This window comes from Miscanthus floridulus, chromosome 10, assembly GCF_019320115.1.
Source record: "Miscanthus floridulus cultivar M001 chromosome 10, ASM1932011v1, whole genome shotgun sequence".
NCBI classification, from domain to species: domain Eukaryota; kingdom Viridiplantae; phylum Streptophyta; class Magnoliopsida; order Poales; family Poaceae; genus Miscanthus; species Miscanthus floridulus.
The window spans coordinates 19143418-19165873 of NC_089589.1; the positions used below are offsets into that span (position 1 = coordinate 19143418).

A 22456-nucleotide genomic window follows, 5' to 3' on the forward strand; every position below is an offset into this window, starting at 1 on the left:
GTTGCGGTCAAAAGTTGCGGTCAAAAAGAGGTGTTTAATTGTTTCTTGACAATCACAGAAGCAACACTTTTGGCTACCTATCCAATTAATTTTAGCTAAATTATTCTTTATTAAAATTACACCGCGCAGAAGGCACCAAAAGGAAAAATTTTAATTTCAAGAGGAATTTTTACCAAATTCCTGGCTTGATGGATGTATGGCATGTTATGATGGCCCACATATCATTCTCTAATAAAGAGTCCTTGCATCCACTTACACAGGCAACTAAATATCTTTATAGGAAATTATTATATGTACTCATACAACCAATTAAATAATATTTATTTCAGACCAATGCATCCACTAACATGTACCCACCCCATGCAAGATTTACGGTGCATAGCTGTGAAAGGAACCAAACACACTTCAGATGATCCGATAGAATAGTGCGCACCCTAGAGTCCAATACAATCGATGCGTGCCCCACCCAGCTGCTGGCGCTTGATTCAATAGGACCGCTTCTTACCTCTGAAATAAATCTTTTGGATACATCAAATGGTCCGATAGAATTAATGCGCACCCTACCCAGCTGCTAGCGCTTGATTCAACACGACTGCTGCTTCTTTCTGAGAGCAAGGTCGATAATAGTACTTTGGACATAAGTAAGTTATAAAACCTAGCGATAAGTTGTCTGGGTTTCTTATGGTGGAACATGTTCATCTGAGTATTTGACTTGGCACGGGTGTTCATATTTTCCTGTATTTAACGACGCTATGCTTTAAGTGGTAGGCGATGTTTCCGTCGACAGCGAGGCGCCTGTGGTGACTTCGTTTATCTCGAGATCCGCCGGCTCAGTTCTTTGACTCGTAGGGTAGGGTTTGCGTACGTGTATTCATAGAGTTGAGTGTGCGTGCGTGTTGTGAGCGTCAACGTTGTACTGTGTAATTCTAAAAAAATTGTAAAACCTGAGTTGTACAATACTCCATCTATTCTAAATTATAAGACGTCTTGTTTTTTTTGATTCATGGCTTTTGTTACACACTTAGTTACAAGTTATGTCTAGAACCATAATAAAAACTATATATCTAGAAATATCAAAATGTCTTATAATTTAAAATGGAGGCACTAATTGTCATCTATTTATGTAAAAAAGGTTTTTTTTATTATTATATGTGGTACCATGTCTTACGTTCATTTTTAAATTTATCATCACATACACTTCTATTTAGGTCCACCGATGCCTATGCTTTGTGTGCAGCTTGTCGCTTGTGTGAGAGGCTGAGAGCTAAACTCTTATCTCCGCTCTCTTCTTTCTTTCACGTTAAGAAAAAATATTGATTAACTTAGCTATAAAAATATTATTGTACTTGCTATGAAGAAATGGTCCGATAGAATCGATGCGCACCCCACTCAGCAGCTTGATTGAAACAGGACGGCTTCGTGCTTGCGAAGAAATCTCTAGGATACGTCAAATGGTCGGATGGAATCGATGTGCACCCTACCCAGCTGTTGGCGCGTGACTCAACAGGACTGCTTTGTCCTTCTCTTTTTTTTCGAAATATCGAATAGATTTGTCCTTTTTCAACTCAAGGAATCTTTAGACACATCAAACGGCCTCGACGGGAGAAGAGCAGCACAAACGTACTGACAAGACGACTAAACATAAGAGCTGTTTGGTTTATGCTCCCTCTCCTAAAATAAGTGATGTTTTTGACTTTCTTACATCTTATTTGACCATTCATCTTATTCAAAAATTTTATTTAAATATTATCTATTTTATTATGACTTATTTCATCATTAGAGACACTTTAATAATGAATTTTTTATTTTATAATTTACATAAATTTTTTAATAAGACGAATGATAAAACCAGATATATCTAAAAATAAAGAGCATCACTTATTTTGGGAGGGGTACTCCGCGAGAGGAACACGGCAAGAGTAGTTTACTCTTTTCTCCAAGCCACTTGGTCCAGGACTTCCGGTTGATATAAATATTGGCAAAATAGCAAAGATTCCCCTGGAGTCGCCTAAATTTGCATAGAGTAGCGTATAAACACATGATATATAAGTATTAAAATAAGTTTTATTGATAAATTTACTACATACTTTTAGAAAATGGAAAAATTCCGGCCTGCTGTCGCACACACCCAAGTCTTACAAGTTTTAGCTCAGTTGCGAATCGAGAATAAAAGAGAAATGACAATAATAAATGCAAGGGAAAAATCATATGCAAATTCTATTATTGCTTCTCCATCCGTTCTTGGTGAATATGTCTAGAGTGGATAATCTCTCTTGTATCCTCATGCTGCAAAATGTCCAAAATCGCGCCTAGTATGTTTCCCTCAATATAACCTATATAAATGAAGTATATTGTTTTTTTCTCAAAAACAAGATCGTTACGTGTACACCAAATTGCCAACAAAGAGATACAACCCCACAAAAATTATTTTAAGTTTCTCCATCCGAAGGCCTGTTAGCCATCTTCGAAACATGTGAGACATGAATCTTGGTGGGGTTAACCCAATAGCTATATGAACAATGTTTCAAATAGTTTTAGCGTGTTGCGGTCAAAAAGAGGCGTTTAATTGTTTCTTGACAATCACGGAAGCAACACTTTTGGCTACCTATCCAATTCATTTTAGCTAAATTATTCTTTATTAAAATTACACCGCGCAGAAGGCACCAAAAGGAAAAATTTTAATTTCAAGAGGAATTTTTACCAAATTCCTGGCTTGATGGATGTATGGCATGTTATGATGGCCCACATATCATTCTCTAATAAAGAGTCCTTGCATCCACTTACACAGGCAACTAAATATCTTTATAGGAAATTATTATATGTACTCATACAACCAATTAAATAATATTTATTTCAGACCAATGCATCCACTAACATGTACCCACCCCATGCAAGATTTACGGTGCATAGCTGTGAAAGGAACCAAACACACTTCAGATGATCCGATAGAATAGTGCGCACCCTAGAGTCCAATACAATCGATGCGTGCCCCACCCAGATGCTGGCGCTTGATTCAATAGGACCGCTTCTTACCTCTGAAATAAATCTTTTGGATACATCAAATGGTCCGATAGAATTAATGCGCACCCTACCCAGCTGCTAGCGCTTGATTCAACACGACTGCTGCTTCTTTCTGAGAGCAAGGTCGATAATAGTACTTTGGACATAAGTAAGTTATAAAACCTAGCGATAAGTTGTCTGGGTTTCTTATGGTGGAACATGTTCATCTGAGTATTTGACTTGGCACGGGTGTTCATATTTTCCTGTATTTAACGACGCTATGCTTTAAGTGGTAGGCGATGTTTCCGTCGACAGCGAGGCGCCTGTGGTGACTTCGTTTATCTCGAGATCCGCCGGCTCAGTTATTTGACTCGTAGGGTAGGGTTTGCGTACGTGTATTCATAGAGTTGAGTGTGCGTGCGTGTTGTGAGCGTCAACGTTGTACTGTGTAATTCTAAAAAAATTGTAAAACCTGAGTTGTACAATACTCCATCTATTCTAAATTATAAGACGTCTTGTTTTTTTTGATTCATGGCTTTTGTTACACACTTAGTTACAAGTTATGTCTAGAACCATAATAAAAACTATATATCTAGAAATATCAAAATGTCTTATAATTTAAAATGGAGGCACTAATTGTCATCTATTTATGTAAAAAAGGTTTTTTTTATTATTATATGTGGTACCATGTCTTACGTTCATTTTTAAATTTATCATCACATACACTTCTATTTAGGTCCACCGATGCCTATGCTTTGTGTGCAGCTTGTCGCTTGTGTGAGAGGCTGAGAGCTAAACTCTTATCTCCGCTCTCTTCTTTCTTTCACGTTAAGAAAAAATATTGATTAACTTAGCTATAAAAATATTATTGTACTTGCTATGAAGAAATGGTCCGATAGAATCGATGCGCACCCCACTCAGCAGCTTGATTGAAACAGGACGGCTTCGTGCTTGCGAAGAAATCTCTAGGATACGTCAAATGGTCGGATGGAATCGATGTGCACCCTACCCAGCTGTTGGCGCGTGACTCAACAGGACTGCTTTGTCCTTCTCTTTTTTTTCGAAATATCGAATAGATTTGTCCTTTTTCAACTCAAGGAATCTTTAGACACATCAAACGGCCTCGACGGGAGAAGAGCAGCACAAACGTACTGACAAGACGACTAAATATAAGAGCTGTTTGGTTTATGCTCCCTCTCCTAAAATAAGTGATGTTTTTGACTTTCTTACATCTTATTTGACCATTAATCTTATTCAAAAATTTTATTTAAATATTATCTATTTTATTATGACTTATTTCATCATTAGAGACACTTTAATAATGAATTTTTTATTTTATAATTTACATAAATTTTTTAATAAGACGAATGGTAAAACCAGATATATCTAAAAATAAAGAGCACCACTTATTTTGGGAGGGGTACTCCGCGAGAGGAACACGGCAAGAGTAGTTTACTCTTTTCTCCAAGCCACTTGGTCCAGGACTTCCGGTTGATATAAATATTGGCAAAATAGCAAAGATTCCCCTGGAGTCGCCTAAATTTGCATAGAGTTGCGTATAAACACATGATATATAAGTATTAAAATAAGTTTTATTGATAAATTTACTACATACTTTTAGAAAATGGAAAAATTCCGGCCTGCTGTCGCACACACCCAAGTCTTACAAGTTTTAGCTCAGTTGCGAATCGAGAATAAAAGAGAAATGACAATAATAAATGCAAGGGAAAAATCATATGCAAATTCTATTATTGCTTCTCCATCCGTTCTTGGTGAATATGTCTAGAGTGGATAATCTCTCTTGTATCCTCATGCTGCAAAATGTCCAAAATCGCGCCTAGTATGTTTCCCTCAATATAACCTATATAAATGAAGTATATTGTTTTTTTCTCAAAAACAAGATCGTTACGTGTACACCAAATTGCCAACAAAGAGATACAACCCCACAAAAATTATTTTAAGTTTCTCCATCCGAAGGCCTGTTAGCCATCTTCGAAACATGTGAGACATGAATCTTGGTGGGGTTAACCCAATAGCTATATGAACAATGTTTCAAATAGTTTTAGCGTGTTGCGGTCAAAAAGAGGCGTTTAATTGTTTCTTGACAATCACGGAAGCAACACTTTTGGCTACCTATCCAATTCATTTTAGCTAAATTATTCTTTATTAAAATTACACCGCGCAGAAGGCACCAAAAGGAAAAATTTTAATTTCAAGAGGAATTTTTACCAAATTCCTGGCTTGATGGATGTATGGCATGTTATGATGGCCCACATATCATTCTCTAATAAAGAGTCCTTGCATCCACTTACACAGGCAACTAAATATCTTTATAGGAAATTATTATATGTACTCATACAACCAATTAAATAATATTTATTTCAGACCAATGCATCCACTAACATGTACCCACCCCATGCAAGATTTACGGTGCATAGCTGTGAAAGGAACCAAACACACTTCAGATGATCCGATAGAATAGTGCGCACCCAAGAGTCCAATACAATCGATGCGTGCCCCACCCAGCTGGTGGCCCTTGATTCAATAGGACCGCTTCTTACCTCTGAAATAAATCTTTTGGATACATCAAATGGTCCGATAGAATTAATGCGCACCCTACCCAGCTGCTAGCGCTTGATTCAACACGACTGCTTCTTCTTTCTGAGAGCAAGGTCGATAATAGTACTTTGGATATAAGTAAGTTATAAAACCTAGCGATAAGTTGTCTGGTTTCTTACGGTGGAACGTGTCCATCTGAGTACTTGACTTGGCACGGACGTTCATATTTTTCTAGATTTAACGACGCTATGCTTTAAGTGGTAGGCGATGTTTTCGTCGACAGCGAGGCGTCTGTGGTGACTTCGTTTATCTCGAGATCTACCGGCTCAGTTCTTTGACTCGTAGGGTAGGGTTTGCGTACGTGTATTCATAGGGGTGACTGTGCATACGTATTGTGAGCGTCAACGTTGTACTGTGTAATTCTAAAAAAAGTTATAAAACCTGAGTTATACAATACTCCCTCCATTCTAAATTATAAGACGTTTTGTTTCTTTAGATTCATAGCTTTTGTTACACATTTAGATACCGGTTATGTCTAGAACCATAATAAAAACTATGTATCTAGAAATATCATAATGTCTTATAATTTGAAATGGAGGGACTAAGGGCGTGTTCGCTGGTTTTACCAGCCGGCTGAACACCCTCACATAACACTATTCATCAACCAGCCGCTACAGTGTTTCTCTCTCACAAAACCAGCCAATTTCAGCCAAGTTTCAGACCAACGAACGGGGCCTAATTGTCTTCTATTTATCTAAAAAAGTTTTTTTTGTTATTATTATGTGGTACCATGTCTTACGTTTATTTTTATATTCATCATCACATACACTTCAATTTAGGTCCACCAATACCTATGCTTTGTGTCCAACTTGTTGCTTGTGTGAGAGGCCGAGAGCTAAACTCTTATCTCCGCTCTCTTCTTTCTTTCACGTTAAGAAAAAATATTGATTAACTTAGTTATAAAAATATTATTGTACTTGCTACGAAGAAATGGTCTGATAGAATCGATGCGCACCCCACTCAGCAGCTTGATTGAAACAGGACAGCTTCGTGCTTGCGAAGAAATCTCTAGGATACGTCAAATGGTCGGATGGAATCGATGCGCACCCTACCCAGCCGTTGGCGCGTGACTCAACAGGACTGCTTTGTCCTCGTTTTTTTCGAAATATCGAACTGCTTTGTCCTTTTTCAACTCAAGAAATCTTTAGGGGGTGTTTGTTTCTTTAATCACTCCTAAAATTCATATCATATCGAATGTTTATACGCTAATAAAGAGCATTAAATATAGATTAATTACAAAATCAATTACATTGATGGAGGCTAATTTGCGAGACGATTTTTTAAGCCTAATTAACCTGTCATTAGCACATGTTTACCATAGCACCACGTTATCAAATCATGAACCAATTAGGCTTAAAAGATTCGTTTCGCAAATTAGTCGCAAGTTGTGTAATTAGTTTCATAATTAGTCTATATTTAATACTCCATGAATGTGTCTAAACATTCGATGTGACAGGAATTTTATGAGGGCCTGTAAAAACCAAACAGGGTCTTAGACACATCAAACGGTCCTCGACGGGAGAAGAGTAGCACAAACGTGCTAAGGGGACGTTTGGATCAAGCGACTAGAATTTAGGAGGTATGTCGGGATGTAACACCCTAAAATTTGAATAAATTTAAATTGGCTAAATTGGTTTATTTTTATTTATGTGAGCATTTAAACCACATTAAGTTTATAAAAATGAAATCAATATCAAAGTTAAATACATGCTTGAGCATTCATGCTGGTGCATATTTTGTGTTGAGTTAGTTTGGATTTTGTTCTAGTTTAAAAAGGGAATTCAAATTCATCTGAAAAAGGATTCAAAAGCTTGGAAAGTAAAAAGAAAAGGAAAACTTCTCTCTGCCTGGCTTCTGGCCCAGTCGGCCTGCTCCCTCCTCCTCAGCCCAGTGCTATGCAGGCCAGCCCAGCAGCCGAAGCCCGCAGCGTAGGCCCGCCTGGTTTCCTTCCTCTTCTCCTCTTTCTGGGCCGAGCCGAGGCCCAACATGCAGCCAGCCGCTCGCGCGTCGCAGCAGCCCGCCTCCTTGTGCCACCGACAGCTGGGGCCCGCACCCGTCTTCCTCTCTGAGTCGGCAACGAAGTGGACACCGACCCGGTGTTGATCCACGCGATTTCCTCGTGTCACGGTGCAATCCGCAGGCCGTGTCGTCTATAAAGCCCCCAGCGTCCGCGTCCGCGACGCCCTCTGCAACCCTAAGCGAACCGCCGCCCTTCACTCACGCGCTCAGGTTTGCAGCAGCACCCGGAACCCTAGCCGCAAGGCATCGAAGCTGCTGAGCTTGTTCCTGACGTTCCGCAGCTCTTTCGTCACCGTAAGCCAGAGGCCGAGCTTCGTACTAATCTCACGAAGCCGCCGGACGTTTCCTCTCTCTGTTTTTCGCTCGGTTTTGGTCTCTGACCATCGCCGAACCTTGCAGAGTGCCGCCGTCCACCACCGCGAGCGGCACGTCGTCCTTGGATCGCCTCAACTCACGCCGTTGCCCTAGGTGAGTTGCCTTCGATCTCCTCTGTCGAATCGTACCGGTCCTGTGCAATTTGGTGCACGAAATCGCCCAAGCCGATGACGCCGGCGAGCTCCCCACAGCCGGTAATGGCCGCCACCGCGCCGGCGTACTGTGTTGGCCGGCCAGCTCTTTTTTTTCCTTTGGATCCGATCTCAGCCGTCCGATCTGGATCGGACGATCCATAATGGAAGATACCCCTTCGGCGACAAACTTCATAAAGAGCCCCTGCAGTTTTTAAATATAGAACCCGCAGTCCCATGGCGTATTCCAGTGAATACGTTTTCTCGTTTTTGAAACGTATTTTCTAATTTGCAGATTCAAATGGAAGTTCTAATTAATTACAGTTTTGCCATTGCCTTTATTTGCTCATAACTTCTTCGTTTTAACTCCAAATTGATCCGTTCAACTTGCGTTAGATTCGTCTTTTCGAGATCTATCTGTTCATATAGTTTGTCACCATGTTTTTGAACTTTAAATTTTGAGTTTAGATTTGATCTATTTCTTTAATAGGGAAACTTGTTCTAATCCTAACTTTCTCGTTGTAACTCCGTTTTTCGTGATCTTCGCGTCTGTGTGATCGTAGCAACGTGTAGAATAGTTTTATGAACTTTTCAAAACTGTTTGCCTCTGTTGGTGTACTATTCTAATTGAATTTATTTGTTTGCCTCGTGTATGATTGCTCGGATGATTGTATGTTGCTGCTTGGTGTTGTTGATCGAGTTCAGACGGTGAGGTTTACGTTGGCGATCAAGAGAACTTCTACGACCAGCAAGACCAGCAAGACTTTCAGGAGAACTCTGATCAAGGCAAGTATAGCTAAGGACCTTCCTTGTTGTCCTATTCATGAGATGCACTAAAATTCATTTGCATGTGTCCACTTTGTTATCCTATGTAGGATATCCTAGAATTTGATCTTGAATACCTTGAAACCTGGATTTATGCATTTGGGTAGTGTATGCTAGCGCTAAACAACAACCATGATCTTGATACTTGACTGATAATTGAGCTTTAAACAATTTAAGATGACTTGTTAGCAATGACAGGAGGGTTTTAATTCCCTCTCCTCAAGGACTTGTTTGTAAGTGATCATTCGGGACTTATAGTACAGCTGTGAGGGCTACATGGCTCTGGCTCTAGATGCTTGGGAGACCTCTTCTAGCTGGCTTAGAGGATACTGCGAGTTGGGTATAGGACAGCCTCTGTCCTGCTGTGCCTTGCTATGAAGCGGCCTTTTATTTTCTTTGGAAGGGGGGTTCCTATATCTGATGACCCTACGGCCCTTCCTAGTTAGACGAACTTCTGAGTAGCTATATGTGGTTTTCGGTGTCTGGACGTAATTAACCCATGCACTTGTAAAACCATGACTCACAGTGAAAGTGTACACCTCTGCGCAGAGTTAATAAACTGGTATACTAGCCGTGCTCACGGTCACGAGCGGCCAAGGGATTCTTACACCATAAATGAGCTCTTGTTTAATTGTGCTTTACTAAGTCTTCTTTAAGCTAATTGTTGTCTCAGTATAATGATCATGTGTTAAGGGAATTATGGTACTACCTTGTTGCTAATAAATGCTAAACTTGATCATACACATAAAAGCTACTTGCAGTTCAACCAGTGTCAGCTATTTGTGCCTCATGAACCCTTAGTTATCTTGTTAAGTACGACATGTACTTATGCCTTGCTTTATCTTTTATATTGGAAAAATCCCGGATGGGTAACAGATCAAGATTGGATTGAAGATTATCGTGATGAGTATTAGGCTTGGTGTTCACCAGTTGACGTCCCTGCTGGAGCTTCCGCAAGAGAGTTATCTTAGTAGTTATTATATTTATGTTTGAGACTATGTGTTGAATATCTATTCGCTATGTAATAAACATTGTGTTGGTACAATTCACAATTTGTCCACTTATGTGTGCGACCGTTCCTGGGGTGCACATAAGACTTTTATACATCCTCTTTTGTTCTTAAAATTGGGTGTGACAGATTGGTACCAGAGCCCTGTTGACTGTAGGACGCAAGCCTAGTTAGAATGGTCGTTTTTAGTTCCTTTGCTTCACTTGTTTCATGCTTTCCACCTCCATCTTGTTATTTGCTAAGTTTTGTGCTTCTTTTGTCTTATTCTATTATAAAATAAATTGATTCTATTCTAATTAATTTGAAACTTCTGTAGATGACACGTGACCGCAAGTCTGCCCGCTTGTACGTTGGATGCTTTCAACCACAGCGTGCTGTGTATGAGCCAATGGAGCCTAGAGAGGACGTCCAGAGGAAGAACTGGAAGAATGAGGTTGGTGAAGAGGTCCATTCTTCACCAACTCCGATAGCTCAATCCCTAGCACGTGTGGAGGCCACAGACTTGACCAATGATGATGAAGATGAAGTACTCCAACCACTGCCTCGTATAGGTTGGACTGACAAGCTAAGCATCAAGAAGCCTGATGACAATGCCTTCTACCATGACTTGCTGACAATGATGTTGGAGTACTATTATCTAGACCTGCAAGCCACTCTGGAGTATCATACTACGGAGCACAGTCATCCTCTGATTGGCTCATCTTGGGATACTCGGTTGCTGATCAAGACCCCGAATATTCGCAAGATAGATGCAGTTGTCACCCACCATGTCAGTCGAGCTACCGCGGAGAGAAGCATGGAGGATGCTGCTTCCATTGCACTTGCCTACTACCGTGGCCATCTCTCTGATGATAAGAAGGACAATGGACTTTTGTATTACCCATGCTATCTTCCGAAGGAAAATAGTTGGACCATAGAGGTCATGGTAAAAGGATCGAAGACTCTTGAGGCCACCGTTGAGTTAAACCATGAACTCACAAATAAGGTGGGAGCGTTAAAAGAAGAGCTGAAGGAGGCACAAGACATGATCAAAGAATACCAGAAATAGATTGATGGCCTTAACGCCGAGTTAGGGCGTCCTAAGCTGTTTGAGAAGTTAGATGAGCCCTCCACCAAGAAGAACGCCGCCCCTTAAGTTTATGAAACCATTGTAATAGGCACGTTTTAGTATCGTGAGTCGAGTCGAGTCTTTTAAGTGTTTGTGAACTAATGGTGTGCTAGCTGGATTATTATTGTGATTTATGTGTGATTTGGATCTTTGTGATGAGTGCGGGAACTTTGTGGGCATGTCCATGAGTTCCTTAGCTAAAATATTAAGGGTAAAAGTGCTTTAATAAATAATTCGGGTTGGTCTATCCTGTCTCCTTGCTTGCTGTCTTCTGGAACAGTCAGTGATGTTTTGGTTATAACTTTTCACCTGCTCGAGCATTGGTCATGAAATTTTATGGGAAGTACATAGACTTCTGTGTTTTTCCAATGGCACAACAATCACCTTTTTATCTATTTGTATCTGAGAGTTACGACTGTCACAATATGAACTTTGGTGCTGTCTGGAATCTGAGGACAGTTTCTGTTGTGGTCTGTTTTTTATTAATGTAACGTCAGAATCAGAAAATGTGGTCTAAATGAAAGTTGTAGATAATTTCTTAAGCTTTCTAACCGTATAAAGAACATCTTATTTGGATGTCTGGAACTCGAGTTATGACAGTTTTTCTGACCTGCTGATTCTGCATCACGTCCAGAAATTTTCAGAATTGCCTATATCTTACATATTGGTGATGTTTCGTGTTGGATTGCAGATGTCTGGCCGTGGAGGAAATAGAGGACGTGGGAGAGGTGCTCCACCACCCCCACCACCACCCATGACCGCAGCAGAGGTGTTGGTGATGCAAGGACAGTTTATGCAGTCCATGATGCAGTTCTTTCAGAACCAACCTATTGGAGCACCAGCACCTCCACCACCAAGAGACAAGCGGAGGGAATTCATGCAAGGACATCCTCCAGTTTTCTCTCATGCCGCTGACCCCTTGGAGGCAGATGATTGGCTATGCGCAGTGGAGAAACAACTCAACATCGCTCAGTGTGATGATCAACAAAAGGTGTTGTATGCATCGGGACAGCTTCAGGGAGCAGCTCAGACTTGGTGGGAGTCATATCAGTCTGCTCGTCCCAACAATGCTCCTGCTATCACTTGGCTAGAATTTGTGAGGGATTTCAAGGCACACCATATCCTAGATGGTTTGATAGAGCTCAAGCAGGAGGAATTCAGATCTCTCAGGATGGGTTCTATGTCCGTCAGTGAGTACCACGACAAGTTTGCTCAGTTGGCTCGCTATGCTCCTAATGACGTGAGGGAGGATGCAGACAAGCAACGTCTCTTCCTCAAGGGAATTTACTATGATCTCAGGTTGCAGTTGGCTGGTAACACATATGCTAATTTCCAGCAGTTGGTGAACCGCGCTATTGTGCTTGACAATATGCGATTGGAGAGGGACAGGAAGAGAAAGATGAAGGGACAGGTCTCAGGAGGCAACACACGCCCGCGCTATAATAATCAGCAGAGGTATCAAGGTCCAGTCAGTCAATAGAACCGTGGTCAGTTTCCACAACGCTCTCAGAGCCAACAGCAGAATTGGAACCAGCGTACACCGCAGCAAATGGGCAATCAGACTCCACGCCAGGGAACGCCCAACGCCACCCCGATGAAGGGCAGTGCACCTAGTACTCCCAATAAATGTTTTCGATGTGGGGATGTGGGACATTATGCTAACCATTGCCCTCAGAAGCCGAATCAGCAGACACCTCAGAAGCTGAATAGCAACCAGAAGCCCGCGTACAACACTGGAAGAGTGAACCATGTGGCGCCTGAGACTGTGGTTGGAGCACCAGAAGTTATGATGGGTACGTTCAACATCAACTCAATCCCCACTAATGTTCTTTTTGACTCTGGAGCTTCGCATTCTTTTATTTCACAAGCATTTGTTAGAACACATAGCATACCTTTAATTGCAATGAAGACCCAAATGCTAGTAAATTCACCGGGGGGATCAATACCTGCTGCACATTATTGCCCTTCAGCAAGTCTTACCTTAAGGGGGGTAGACTTCATAGTCAGTCCTATTGTGTTGAGAACTTTTGGGATCGATGTGATTCTGGGTATGGATTGGATGAAAGAACACCGAGCTGTGATTCAGTGTCAGGAGAGAGTTGTAGCAGTGACAACACCAAAGGGAGATCGAATCAGTGTTGGCGTGACAGTGCAACCACCACCAACAGCTATAGTGAATCAACTAGATGAGGATGCTAATCCCCAGGACCATGTTGTGGAGGAGTTTCTAGATGTCTTCCCCGATGATTTGCCAGGTATGCCACCTGACCGTGACATTGAGTTTATAATTGAATTATTACCTGGTACTGCACCTATAGCTAAGAGACCATATAGAATGGGGGTTAACGAATTAGAAGAACTTAAGAAACAATTGAAAGAGTTGTCAGATAAAGGGTTCATACGACCTAGTGCATCACCTTGGGGAGCGCATGTGATCTTTGTTGATAAGAAGGATGGAACACAACGTATGTGTGTGGATTATCGATCTCTTAATGAGGTAACCATCAAGAACAAGTACCCGTTGCCGAGAATTGATGACTTGTTTGATCAGTTGAGAGGTGCTTGTGTGTTTTCTAAGATTGATCTGCGTTCTGGTTATCATCAGCTGAAGATTCGGAATACTGATATACCAAAAACAGCTTTTACTATGAGGTATGGGTTATATGAGTATACAGTTATGTCGTTTGGTTTGACCAATGCACCTGCCTACTTTATGTATATGATGAATAAGGTGTTTATGGAGTATCTTGATAAGTTTGTGGTAGTATTCATTGATGACATACTGGTGTTCTCTAAGACTGAAGATGATCATGCTGAACATCTGAGATTGGTGCTACAGGAGCTTAGAGAGCATAGGCTATATGCTAAGCGTAATAAGTGTGAATTCTGGTTAAGAGAAGTCTCTTTTCTTGGACATGTTGTTTCTAATGGTGGTATAGCAGTGGATCCAGGCAAGGTGAAGGATGTACTGAATTGGAAGCCACCTACTGATGTAAGTGAGATCCGTAGCTTTCTTGGTTTAGCTGGATATTATCGAAGATTCATTGAAGGTTTCTCCAAGCTTGCTAAACCCATGACAGCCCTTTTAGAGAAGAATGCTAAGTTTGAGTGGTCTAGTAAGTGCCAAGCTAGTTTTGAGGAATTAAAGAAGCGGTTGACAACAGCTCCAGTGCTGATTTTGCCTGATCTAAGTAAGAAGTTCTCTATCTATTGTGATGCATCCCGTCTAGGTTTGGGATGTGTTCTTATGTAAGAAGGTAGAGTTGTTGCATATGCATCAAGGCAATTGAGGAAGCATGAAGTGAACTATCCTACTCATGATTTGGAGTTAGCAGCTGTGGTTCATGCATTAAAGATCTGGAGACATTATCTGATTGGACATAAGAGTGATATCTTTACCGATCATAAGAGTTTGAAGTACATATTCACTCAGACGGATCTGAATTTGAGGCAACGTCGTTGGTTGGAGTTAATAAAGGATTATGATCTAGAAGTGCACTATCATCCTGGTAAGGCAAACGTTGTGGCCGATGCTCTTAGCAGAAAGAGATATGACGCTAATTTTAAAAAGGGACCCGAGTCAGAGAAGTTATGTGAAGAGTTGAAACACTTGAATCTTGGTATAGTTGCAAATATTATGGAGGTAGAAGTGACTCCTACGATAGAGCAAGAGATACGTAGAGGTCAGTTAGAGGATGAGAAGTTAAAAGAGATCGTAGAGAATGTAGTGATTGGGAAAGCACCCGGATTCATTATAGATGAGAATGGAACGTTGTGGTTTGGGAAAAGGATCTGTGTGCCTGAAGTGAAATCTATTCGTGATGCAATTCTGTGGGAGGCACATGAGTCAGCTTACTCTATTTATCCTGGAAGTACTAAGATGTATCTAGATCTTAAAGAAAAGTACTGGTGGTATGGATTAAAGAGAGATGTGGCTGAGTACGTAGCTTTGTGTGACACTTGTCAGAGAGTGAAAGCTGAGCACCAGAGACCTGTAGGATTGTTGCAACCAATGAAGATCCTAGAGTGGAAGTGGGAAGAAGTTGGTATGGACTTCATAGTAGGATTACCCCGTACCCAGAAAGGTTATGATTCGATATGGGTAATTGTGGATCGGTTGACTAAAGTTGCTCATTTCTTACCTGTTAAGACTACTTATAATGGGCCAAAATTAGCAGAGCTATACATGGAAAGAATAGTGTGTCTGCATGGGGTTCCAAAGAAAATTGTGTCTGACAGAGGATCACAGTTTACCTCTCACTTTTGGAAACAAATCCATAGTTCTTTGGGTACAGCGTTGAACTTCAGTACCGCTTATCATCCTCAGACAGATGGGCAAACAGAAAGACTTAATCAGATACTAGAAGACATGTTGAGAGCTTGTGCTTTGCAGTATGGTACTAGTTGGGATAAAAGTTTACCATATGCAGAATTCTCCTACAATAATAGCTACCAGAATAGTCTGAAGATGGCACCGTTTGAAGCTTTGTATGGTCGTAAGTGTAGAACACCGTTGTTTTGGAATCAAACGGGGGAAAGTCAAGTCTTTGGACCAGATGTGCTTAGAAACGCGGAAGACCAAGTCAGAATGATTAGAGAGAACCTTAGAGTGGCACAAACTCATCAGAAGAGTTATGCAGATAATCGAAGGAGAGAATTAGTTTTCGAAGAAGGAGATTATGTGTATTTGAAGGTGTCACCAATGAGGAGTGTAAAAAGGTTCAACATGAAAGGAAAGTTAGCACCAAGGTATGTTGGTCCTTTCAAAATTCTAAAGAGACGTGGAGAAGTGGCTTATCAGTTGGAATTGCCTGATAGTTTATCAGGAGTGCATGATGTGTTCCATGTGTCTCAGCTTAAGAAGTGTTTGCGTGTACCAGAAGAACAAATACCACTAGAGGAACTCGCTATGAAAGATGACCTTGCTTATGAAGAGTTTTCGGTAAAGATTTTAGAGACAGCAGAAAGAGTTACAAGGAGCAGAATTATTAAGATGCGCAAGGTTCAGTGGAATCGGTATTCGGAAGCAGAGGCAACTTGGGAAAGAGAAGATGAGTTGAGGAAGACATACCCGCAGTTGTTTGAGTAAGCACAGCCTAATCTCGAGGACGAGATTCTCTTAAGGGGGGTAGAATTGTAACACCCTAAAATTTGAATAAATTTAAATTGGCTAAATTGGTTTATTTTTATTTATGTGAGCATTTAAACCATATTAAGTTTATAAAAATGAAATCAATATCAAAGTTAAATACATGCTTGAGCATTCATGCTGGTGCATATTTTGTGTTGAGTTAGTTTGGATTTTGTTCTAGTTTAAAAAGGGAATTCAAATTCATCTGAAAAAGGATTCAAAAGCTTGGAAAGTAAAAAGAAAAGGGAAACTTCTCTCTGCCTGGCTTCTGGCCCAGTTGGCCTGCTCCCTCCTCCTCAGCCCAGTGCTATGCAGGCCAGCCCAGCAGCCGAAGCCCACAGCGCAGGCCCACCTGGTTTCCTTCCCCTTCTCCTCTTTCTGGGCCGAGCCGAGGCCCAACATGCAGCCAGCCGCTCGCGCGTCGCAGCAGCCCGCCTCCTTGTGCCACCGACAGCTGGGGCCCACACCCGTCTTCCTCTCTGAGTCGGCAACGAAGTGGACACCGACCCGGTGTTGATCCATGCGATTTCCTCGCGTCACGGTGCAATCCGTAGGTCGTGTCGTCTATAAAGCCCCCAGCGTCCGCGTCCACGACGCCCTCTGCAACCCTAAGCGAACCGCCGCCCTTCACTCACGCGCTCAGGTTTGCAGCAGCACCCGGAACCCTAGCCGCAAGGCATCGAAGCTGCTGAGCTTGTTCCTGACGTTCCGCAGCTCTTTCGTCATCGTAAGCAAGAGGCCGAGCTTCGTACTAATCTCGCGAAGCCGCCGGACGTTTCCTCTCTCTGTTTTTCGCTCGGTTTTGGTCTCTGACCATCGCCGAACCTTGCAGAGTGCCGCCGTCCACCACCGCGAGCGGCACGTCGTCCTTGGATCGCCTCAACTCACGTTGTTGCCCTAGGTGAGTTGCCTTCGATCTCCTCTGTCGAATCGTACCGGTCCTGTGCAATTTGGTGCACGAAATCGCCCAAGCCGATGACGCCGGCGAGCTCCCCATAGCCGATAATGGCCGCCACCGCGCCGGCGTACTGTGTTGGCCGGCCAGCTCTTTTTTTTCCTTTGGATCCGATCTCAGCCGTCCGATCTGGATCGGACGATCCATAATGGAAGATACCCCTTCGGCGGCAAACTTCATAAAGAGCCCCTGCAGTTTTTAAATATAGAACCCGCAGTCCCATGGCGTATTCCAGTGAATACGTTTTCTCGTTTTTGAAACGTATTTTCTAATTTGCAGATTCAAATGGAAGTTCTAATTAATTACAGTTTTGCCATTGCCTTTATTTGCTCATAACTTCTTCGTTTTAACTCCAAATTGATCCGTTCAACTTGCGTTAGATTCGTCTTTTCGAGATCTATCTGTTCATATAGTTTGTCACCATGTTTTTGAACTTTAAATTTCGAGTTTAGATTTGATCTATTTCTTTAATAGGGAAACTTGTTCTAATCCTAACTTTCTCGTTGTAACTCTGTTTTTCGTGATCTTCGCGTCTGTGTGATCGTAGCAACGTGTAGAATAGTTTTATGAACTTTTCAAAACTGTTTGCCTCTGTTGGTGTACTATTCTAATTGAATTTATTTGTTTGCCTCGTGTATGATTGCTCGGATGATTGTATGTTGCTGCTTGGTGTTGTTGATCGAGTTCAGACGGTGAGGTTTACGTTGGCGATCAAGAGAACTTCTACGACCAGCAAGACCAGCAAGACTTTCAGGAGAACTCTGATCAAGGCAAGTATAGCTAAGGACCTTCCTTGTTGTCCTATTCATGAGATGCACTAAAATTCATTTGCATGTGTCCACTTTGTTATCCTATGTAGGATATCCTAGAATTTGATCTTGAATACCTTGAAACCTGGATTTATGCATTTGGGTAGTGTATGCTAGCGCTAAACAACAACCATGATCTTGATACTTGACTGATAATTGAGCTTTAAATAATTTAAGATGACTTGTTAGCAATGACAGGAGGGTTTTAATTCCCTCTCCTCAAGGACTTGTTTGTAAGTGATCATCCGGGACTTATAGTACAACTGTGAGGGCTACATGGCTCTAGCTCTAGATGCTTGGGAGACCTCTTCTAGCTGGCTTAGAGGATACTGCGAGTCGGGTATAGGATAGCCTCTGTCCTGCTGCGCCTTGCTATGAAGCGGCCTTTTATTTTCTTTGGAAGGGGGGTTCCTATATCTGATGACCCTGCGGCCCTTCCTAGTTAGACGAACTTCTGAGTAGCTATATGTGGTTTTCGGTGTCTGGACGTAATTAACCCATGCACTTGTAAAACCATGACTCACAGTGAAAGTGTACACCTCTGCCCAGAGTTAATAAACTGGTATACTAGCCGTGCTCACGGTCACGAGCGGCCAAGGGATTCTTACACCATAAATGAGCTCTTGTTTAATTGTGCTTTACTAAGTCTTCTTTAAGCTAATTGTTGTCTCAGTATAATGATCATGTGTTAAGGGAATTATGGTACTACCTTGTTGCTAATAAATGCTAAACTTGATCATACACATAAAAGCTACTTGCAGTTCAACCAGTGTCAGCTATTTGTGCCTCATGAACCCTTAGTTATCTTGTTAAGTACGACATGTACTTATGCCTTGCTTTATCTTTTATATTGGAAAAATCCCGGATGGGTAACAGATCAAGATTGGATTGAAGATTATCGTGATGAGTATTAGGCTTGGTGTTCACCAATTGACGTCCCTGCTAGAGCTTCCGCTAGAGCTTCCGCCTGTGGTGACTTCGTTTATCTCGAGATCTACCGGCTCAGTTCTTTGACTCGTAGGGTAGGGTTTGCGTACGTGTATTCATAGGGGTAACTGTGCGTGCGTGTTGTGAGCGTCAACGTTGTACTGTGTAATTCTAAAAAAAGTTATAAAACCTGAGTTATACAATACTCCCTCTATTCTAAATTATAAGACGTTTTGTTTCTTTAGATTCATAGCTTTTGTTACACATTTAGATACAGGTTATGTCTAGAACCATAATAAAAACTATGTATCTAGAAATATCATAATGTCTTATAATTTGAAATGGAGGGACTAATTGTCTTCTATTTATCTAAAAAAGTTTTTTTTATTATTATTATGTGGTACCATGTCTTACGTTCATTTTTATATTCATCATCACATACACTTCTATTTAGGTCCACCAATGCCTATGCTTTGTGTCCAGCTTGTTGCTTGTGTGAGAGGCCGAGAGCTAAACTATCTCCGCTCTCTTCTTTCTTTCACGTTAAGAAAAAATATTGATTAACTTAGTTATAAAAATATTATTGTACTTGCTACGAAGAAATGGTCTGATAGAATCGATGCGCACCCCACTCAGCAGCTTGATTGAAACAGGACGGCTTCGTGCTTGCGAAGAAATCTCTAGGATACGTCAAATGGTCGGATGGAATCGATGCGCACCCTACCCAGCCGTTGGCGCGTGACTCAACAGGACTGCTTTGTCCTCTTTTTTTTCGAAATATCGAACTGCTTTGTCCTTTTTCAACTCAAGAAATCTTTAGGGGCTGTTTGTTTCTTTAATCACTCCTAAAATTCATATCACATCGAATGTTTATACGCTAATAAAGGGCATTAAATATAGATTAATTACAAAATCAATTAAATTGATGGAGGCTAATTTGCGAGACGATTTTTTAAGCCTAATTAACCTGTCATTAGCACATATTTACCGTAGCACCACGTTATCAAATCATGGACCAATTAGGCTTAAAAGATTCGTTTCGTAAATTAGTCGCAAGTTGTGTAATTAGTTTTATAATTAGTCTATATTTAATACTCCATGAATGTGTCTAAACATTCGATGTGATAGTAATTTTAGGAGGGCCTGTAAAAACCAAACAGGGTCTTAGACACATCAAACGGTCCTCGACGGGAGAAGAGTAGCACAAACGTGCTAAGGGGACGTTTGGATCAAGCGACTAGAATTTAGGAGGTATGTCGGGAGGATGTTGCATGGGGTGTTCGGATACTAATAAAAAAATAAATTACATAATCCGTCAGTACTCCACGAGACGAATTTTTTAAGCCTAATTAATCTGTCATTAGCACATGTTAACTGTAGCAAAACGTTGTCAAATCATGGACTAATTAGGCTTAAAAGATTTGTCTCGCAAATTAGTCGCAAACTATGCAATTAGTTTCCTAATTAGTCTATATTTAATACTTCATGCATGTGTCCAACATCTGATGGAACAGCGAATAAAATTTAGGAGGGGCAACCAAACACCCCCTAACAAGACGACTAAACATAAGGGTTGTTTGGTTTCTGCTCCCTCACCTAAAATAAGTGATGTTTTTTACTTTCTAACATCTTATTTGACCATTCATCTTATTCAAAAATTTTATATAAATATTATCTATTTTATTATGACTTATTTTATCATTAGAGACACTTTAATAATGAATTGTTTATTTTATAATTTATATAAATTTTTTGAATAAGATGAATGGTGAAACAAGATATGTCTAAAAATAAAAAAACTATCACTTATTTTGGGACGGGTACTCCGCGAGAGGAACACGGCGAGAGTACTTTACTCTTTTCTCCAAGCATCTTGGTCCTGGACTTCCGGTTGATTTTATATTGGCAAAATAGCAAAGATTCCCCGGGAGTCGCCTTAATTTGCATAGAGTAGCGTATAAACACACGATATATAAGTATTATAATAAGTTTCATTGATAAATTTACTACATACTTTTAGAAAATGGAAAAATTGTGGCCTGCTGTCGCACACACCCAAGTCTTACAAGTTTTAGCTCAGTTGCGAATCGAGAATAAAAGAGAAATGACAATAATAAATGCAAGGGAAAAATCATATGCAAATTCTATTATTGCTTCTCCATCCGTTCTTGGTGAATATGTCTAGAGTAGATAATCTCTCTTGTATCCTCATGCTGCAAAATGTCCAAAATCGCGCCTAGTGTGTTTCCCTCAATATAGCCTATATAAATGAAGTATATTGTTTTTTTGTCTAAAACAAGATCGTTACGTGTAACAAAATTGCCAACAAAGAGCTACGACCCCACAAAAATTATTTTAAGTTTCTCCATCCGACGGCCTGTTATCCATCTTCGAAACATGTGAGACATGAATCTTGGTGGGGTTAACCCAATAGCTATATGAACAATGTTTCAAATAGTTTTAGCGTGTTGCGGTCAAAAAGAGGTGTTTAATTGTTTCTTGACAATCACAGAGCAACACTTTTGGCTACCTATCCAATTCATTTTAGCTAAATTATTCTTTATTAAAATTACACCGCGCAGAAGGCACCAAAAGGAAAAATTTTAATTTCAAGAGGAATTTTTACCAAATTCCTGGCTTGATGGATGTATGGCATGTTAGGATGGCCCACATATCATTCTCTAATAAAGAGTCCTTGTATCCACTTACACAGGCAACTAAATATCTTTATAGGAAATTATTATATGTACTCATACAACCAATTAAATAATATTTATTTCAGACCAATGCATCCACTAACATGTACCCACCCCATGCAAGATTTACGGTGCATAGCTGTGAAAGGAACCAAACACACTTCAGATGATCCGATAGAATAGTGCGCACCCTAGAGTCCAATACAATCGATGCGTGCCCCACCCAGCTGCTGGCGCTTGATTCAATAGGACCGCTTCTTACCTCTGAAATAAATATTTTGGATACATCAAATGGTCCGATAGAATTAATGCGCACCCTACCCAGTTGCTAGCGCTTGATTCAACACGACTGCTTCTTCTTTCTGAGAGCAAGGTCGATAATAGTACTTTGGATATAAGTAAGTTATAAAACCTAGCGATCAGTTGTCTGGTTTTCTTAGGGTGGAACGTGTCCATCTGAGTACTTAACTTGGCACTGGTGTTTATATTTTCCTGGATTTAACGACGCTATGCTTTAAGTGGTAGACGATGTTTCCGTCGACAACGTTATACTGTGTAATTCTAAAAAGTTATAAAACCTGAGTTATACAATACACCCTCCATTCTAAATTATAAGACGTTTTGTTTTTTTAGATTCATTGCTTTTGTTACACACTTAGATACAAGTTATTCCTACAAGTTATGTCTAGAACCATAATAAAAACTATGTATCTAGAAATATCAAAATGTCTTATAATTTGAAATGTAGGGACTAATTGTCTTCTATTTATCTAAAAAAGGTTTTTTTATTATTATTATGTGGTACCATGCCTTACGTTCATTTTTATATTCATCATCACATACACTTCTATT

The 22456-nt window shown here is 40.6% G+C and overlaps 1 protein-coding gene across 1 annotated transcript; it reads left to right on the plus strand.

Annotated features, from left to right (window-relative positions):
- Positions 1 to 10366: 10366 nt before the first annotated feature.
- Positions 10367 to 16175, plus strand: LOC136488125 (uncharacterized). Its single transcript, XM_066485154.1, has 6 exons — positions 10367 to 10903; positions 11778 to 12497; positions 12597 to 13341; positions 13405 to 13583; positions 13692 to 13956; positions 14713 to 16175. Exons 1-6 carry the CDS (start codon positions 10367 to 10369, stop codon positions 16173 to 16175), a joined length of 3909 nt encoding a protein of 1302 aa, XP_066341251.1.
- The last annotated feature ends 6281 nt before the right edge of the window (positions 16176 to 22456 follow it).

Excerpts from the sequence above, each read along its gene's own strand:
- LOC136488125 (XM_066485154.1), top strand. The coding sequence starts at position 10,367 with ATGGAGCCTAGAGAGGACGTCCAGAGGAAGAACTGGAAGAATGAGGTT. Across the intron at positions 10,904-11,777 it reads GTTGGACCATAGAGGTCATG|ATGTCTGGCCGTGGAGGAAA; the intron begins GTAAAAGGATCG and ends GTTGGATTGCAG. Across the intron at positions 12,498-12,596 it reads AGAGAAAGATGAAGGGACAG|AGCCAACAGCAGAATTGGAA; the intron begins GTCTCAGGAGGC and ends CAACGCTCTCAG.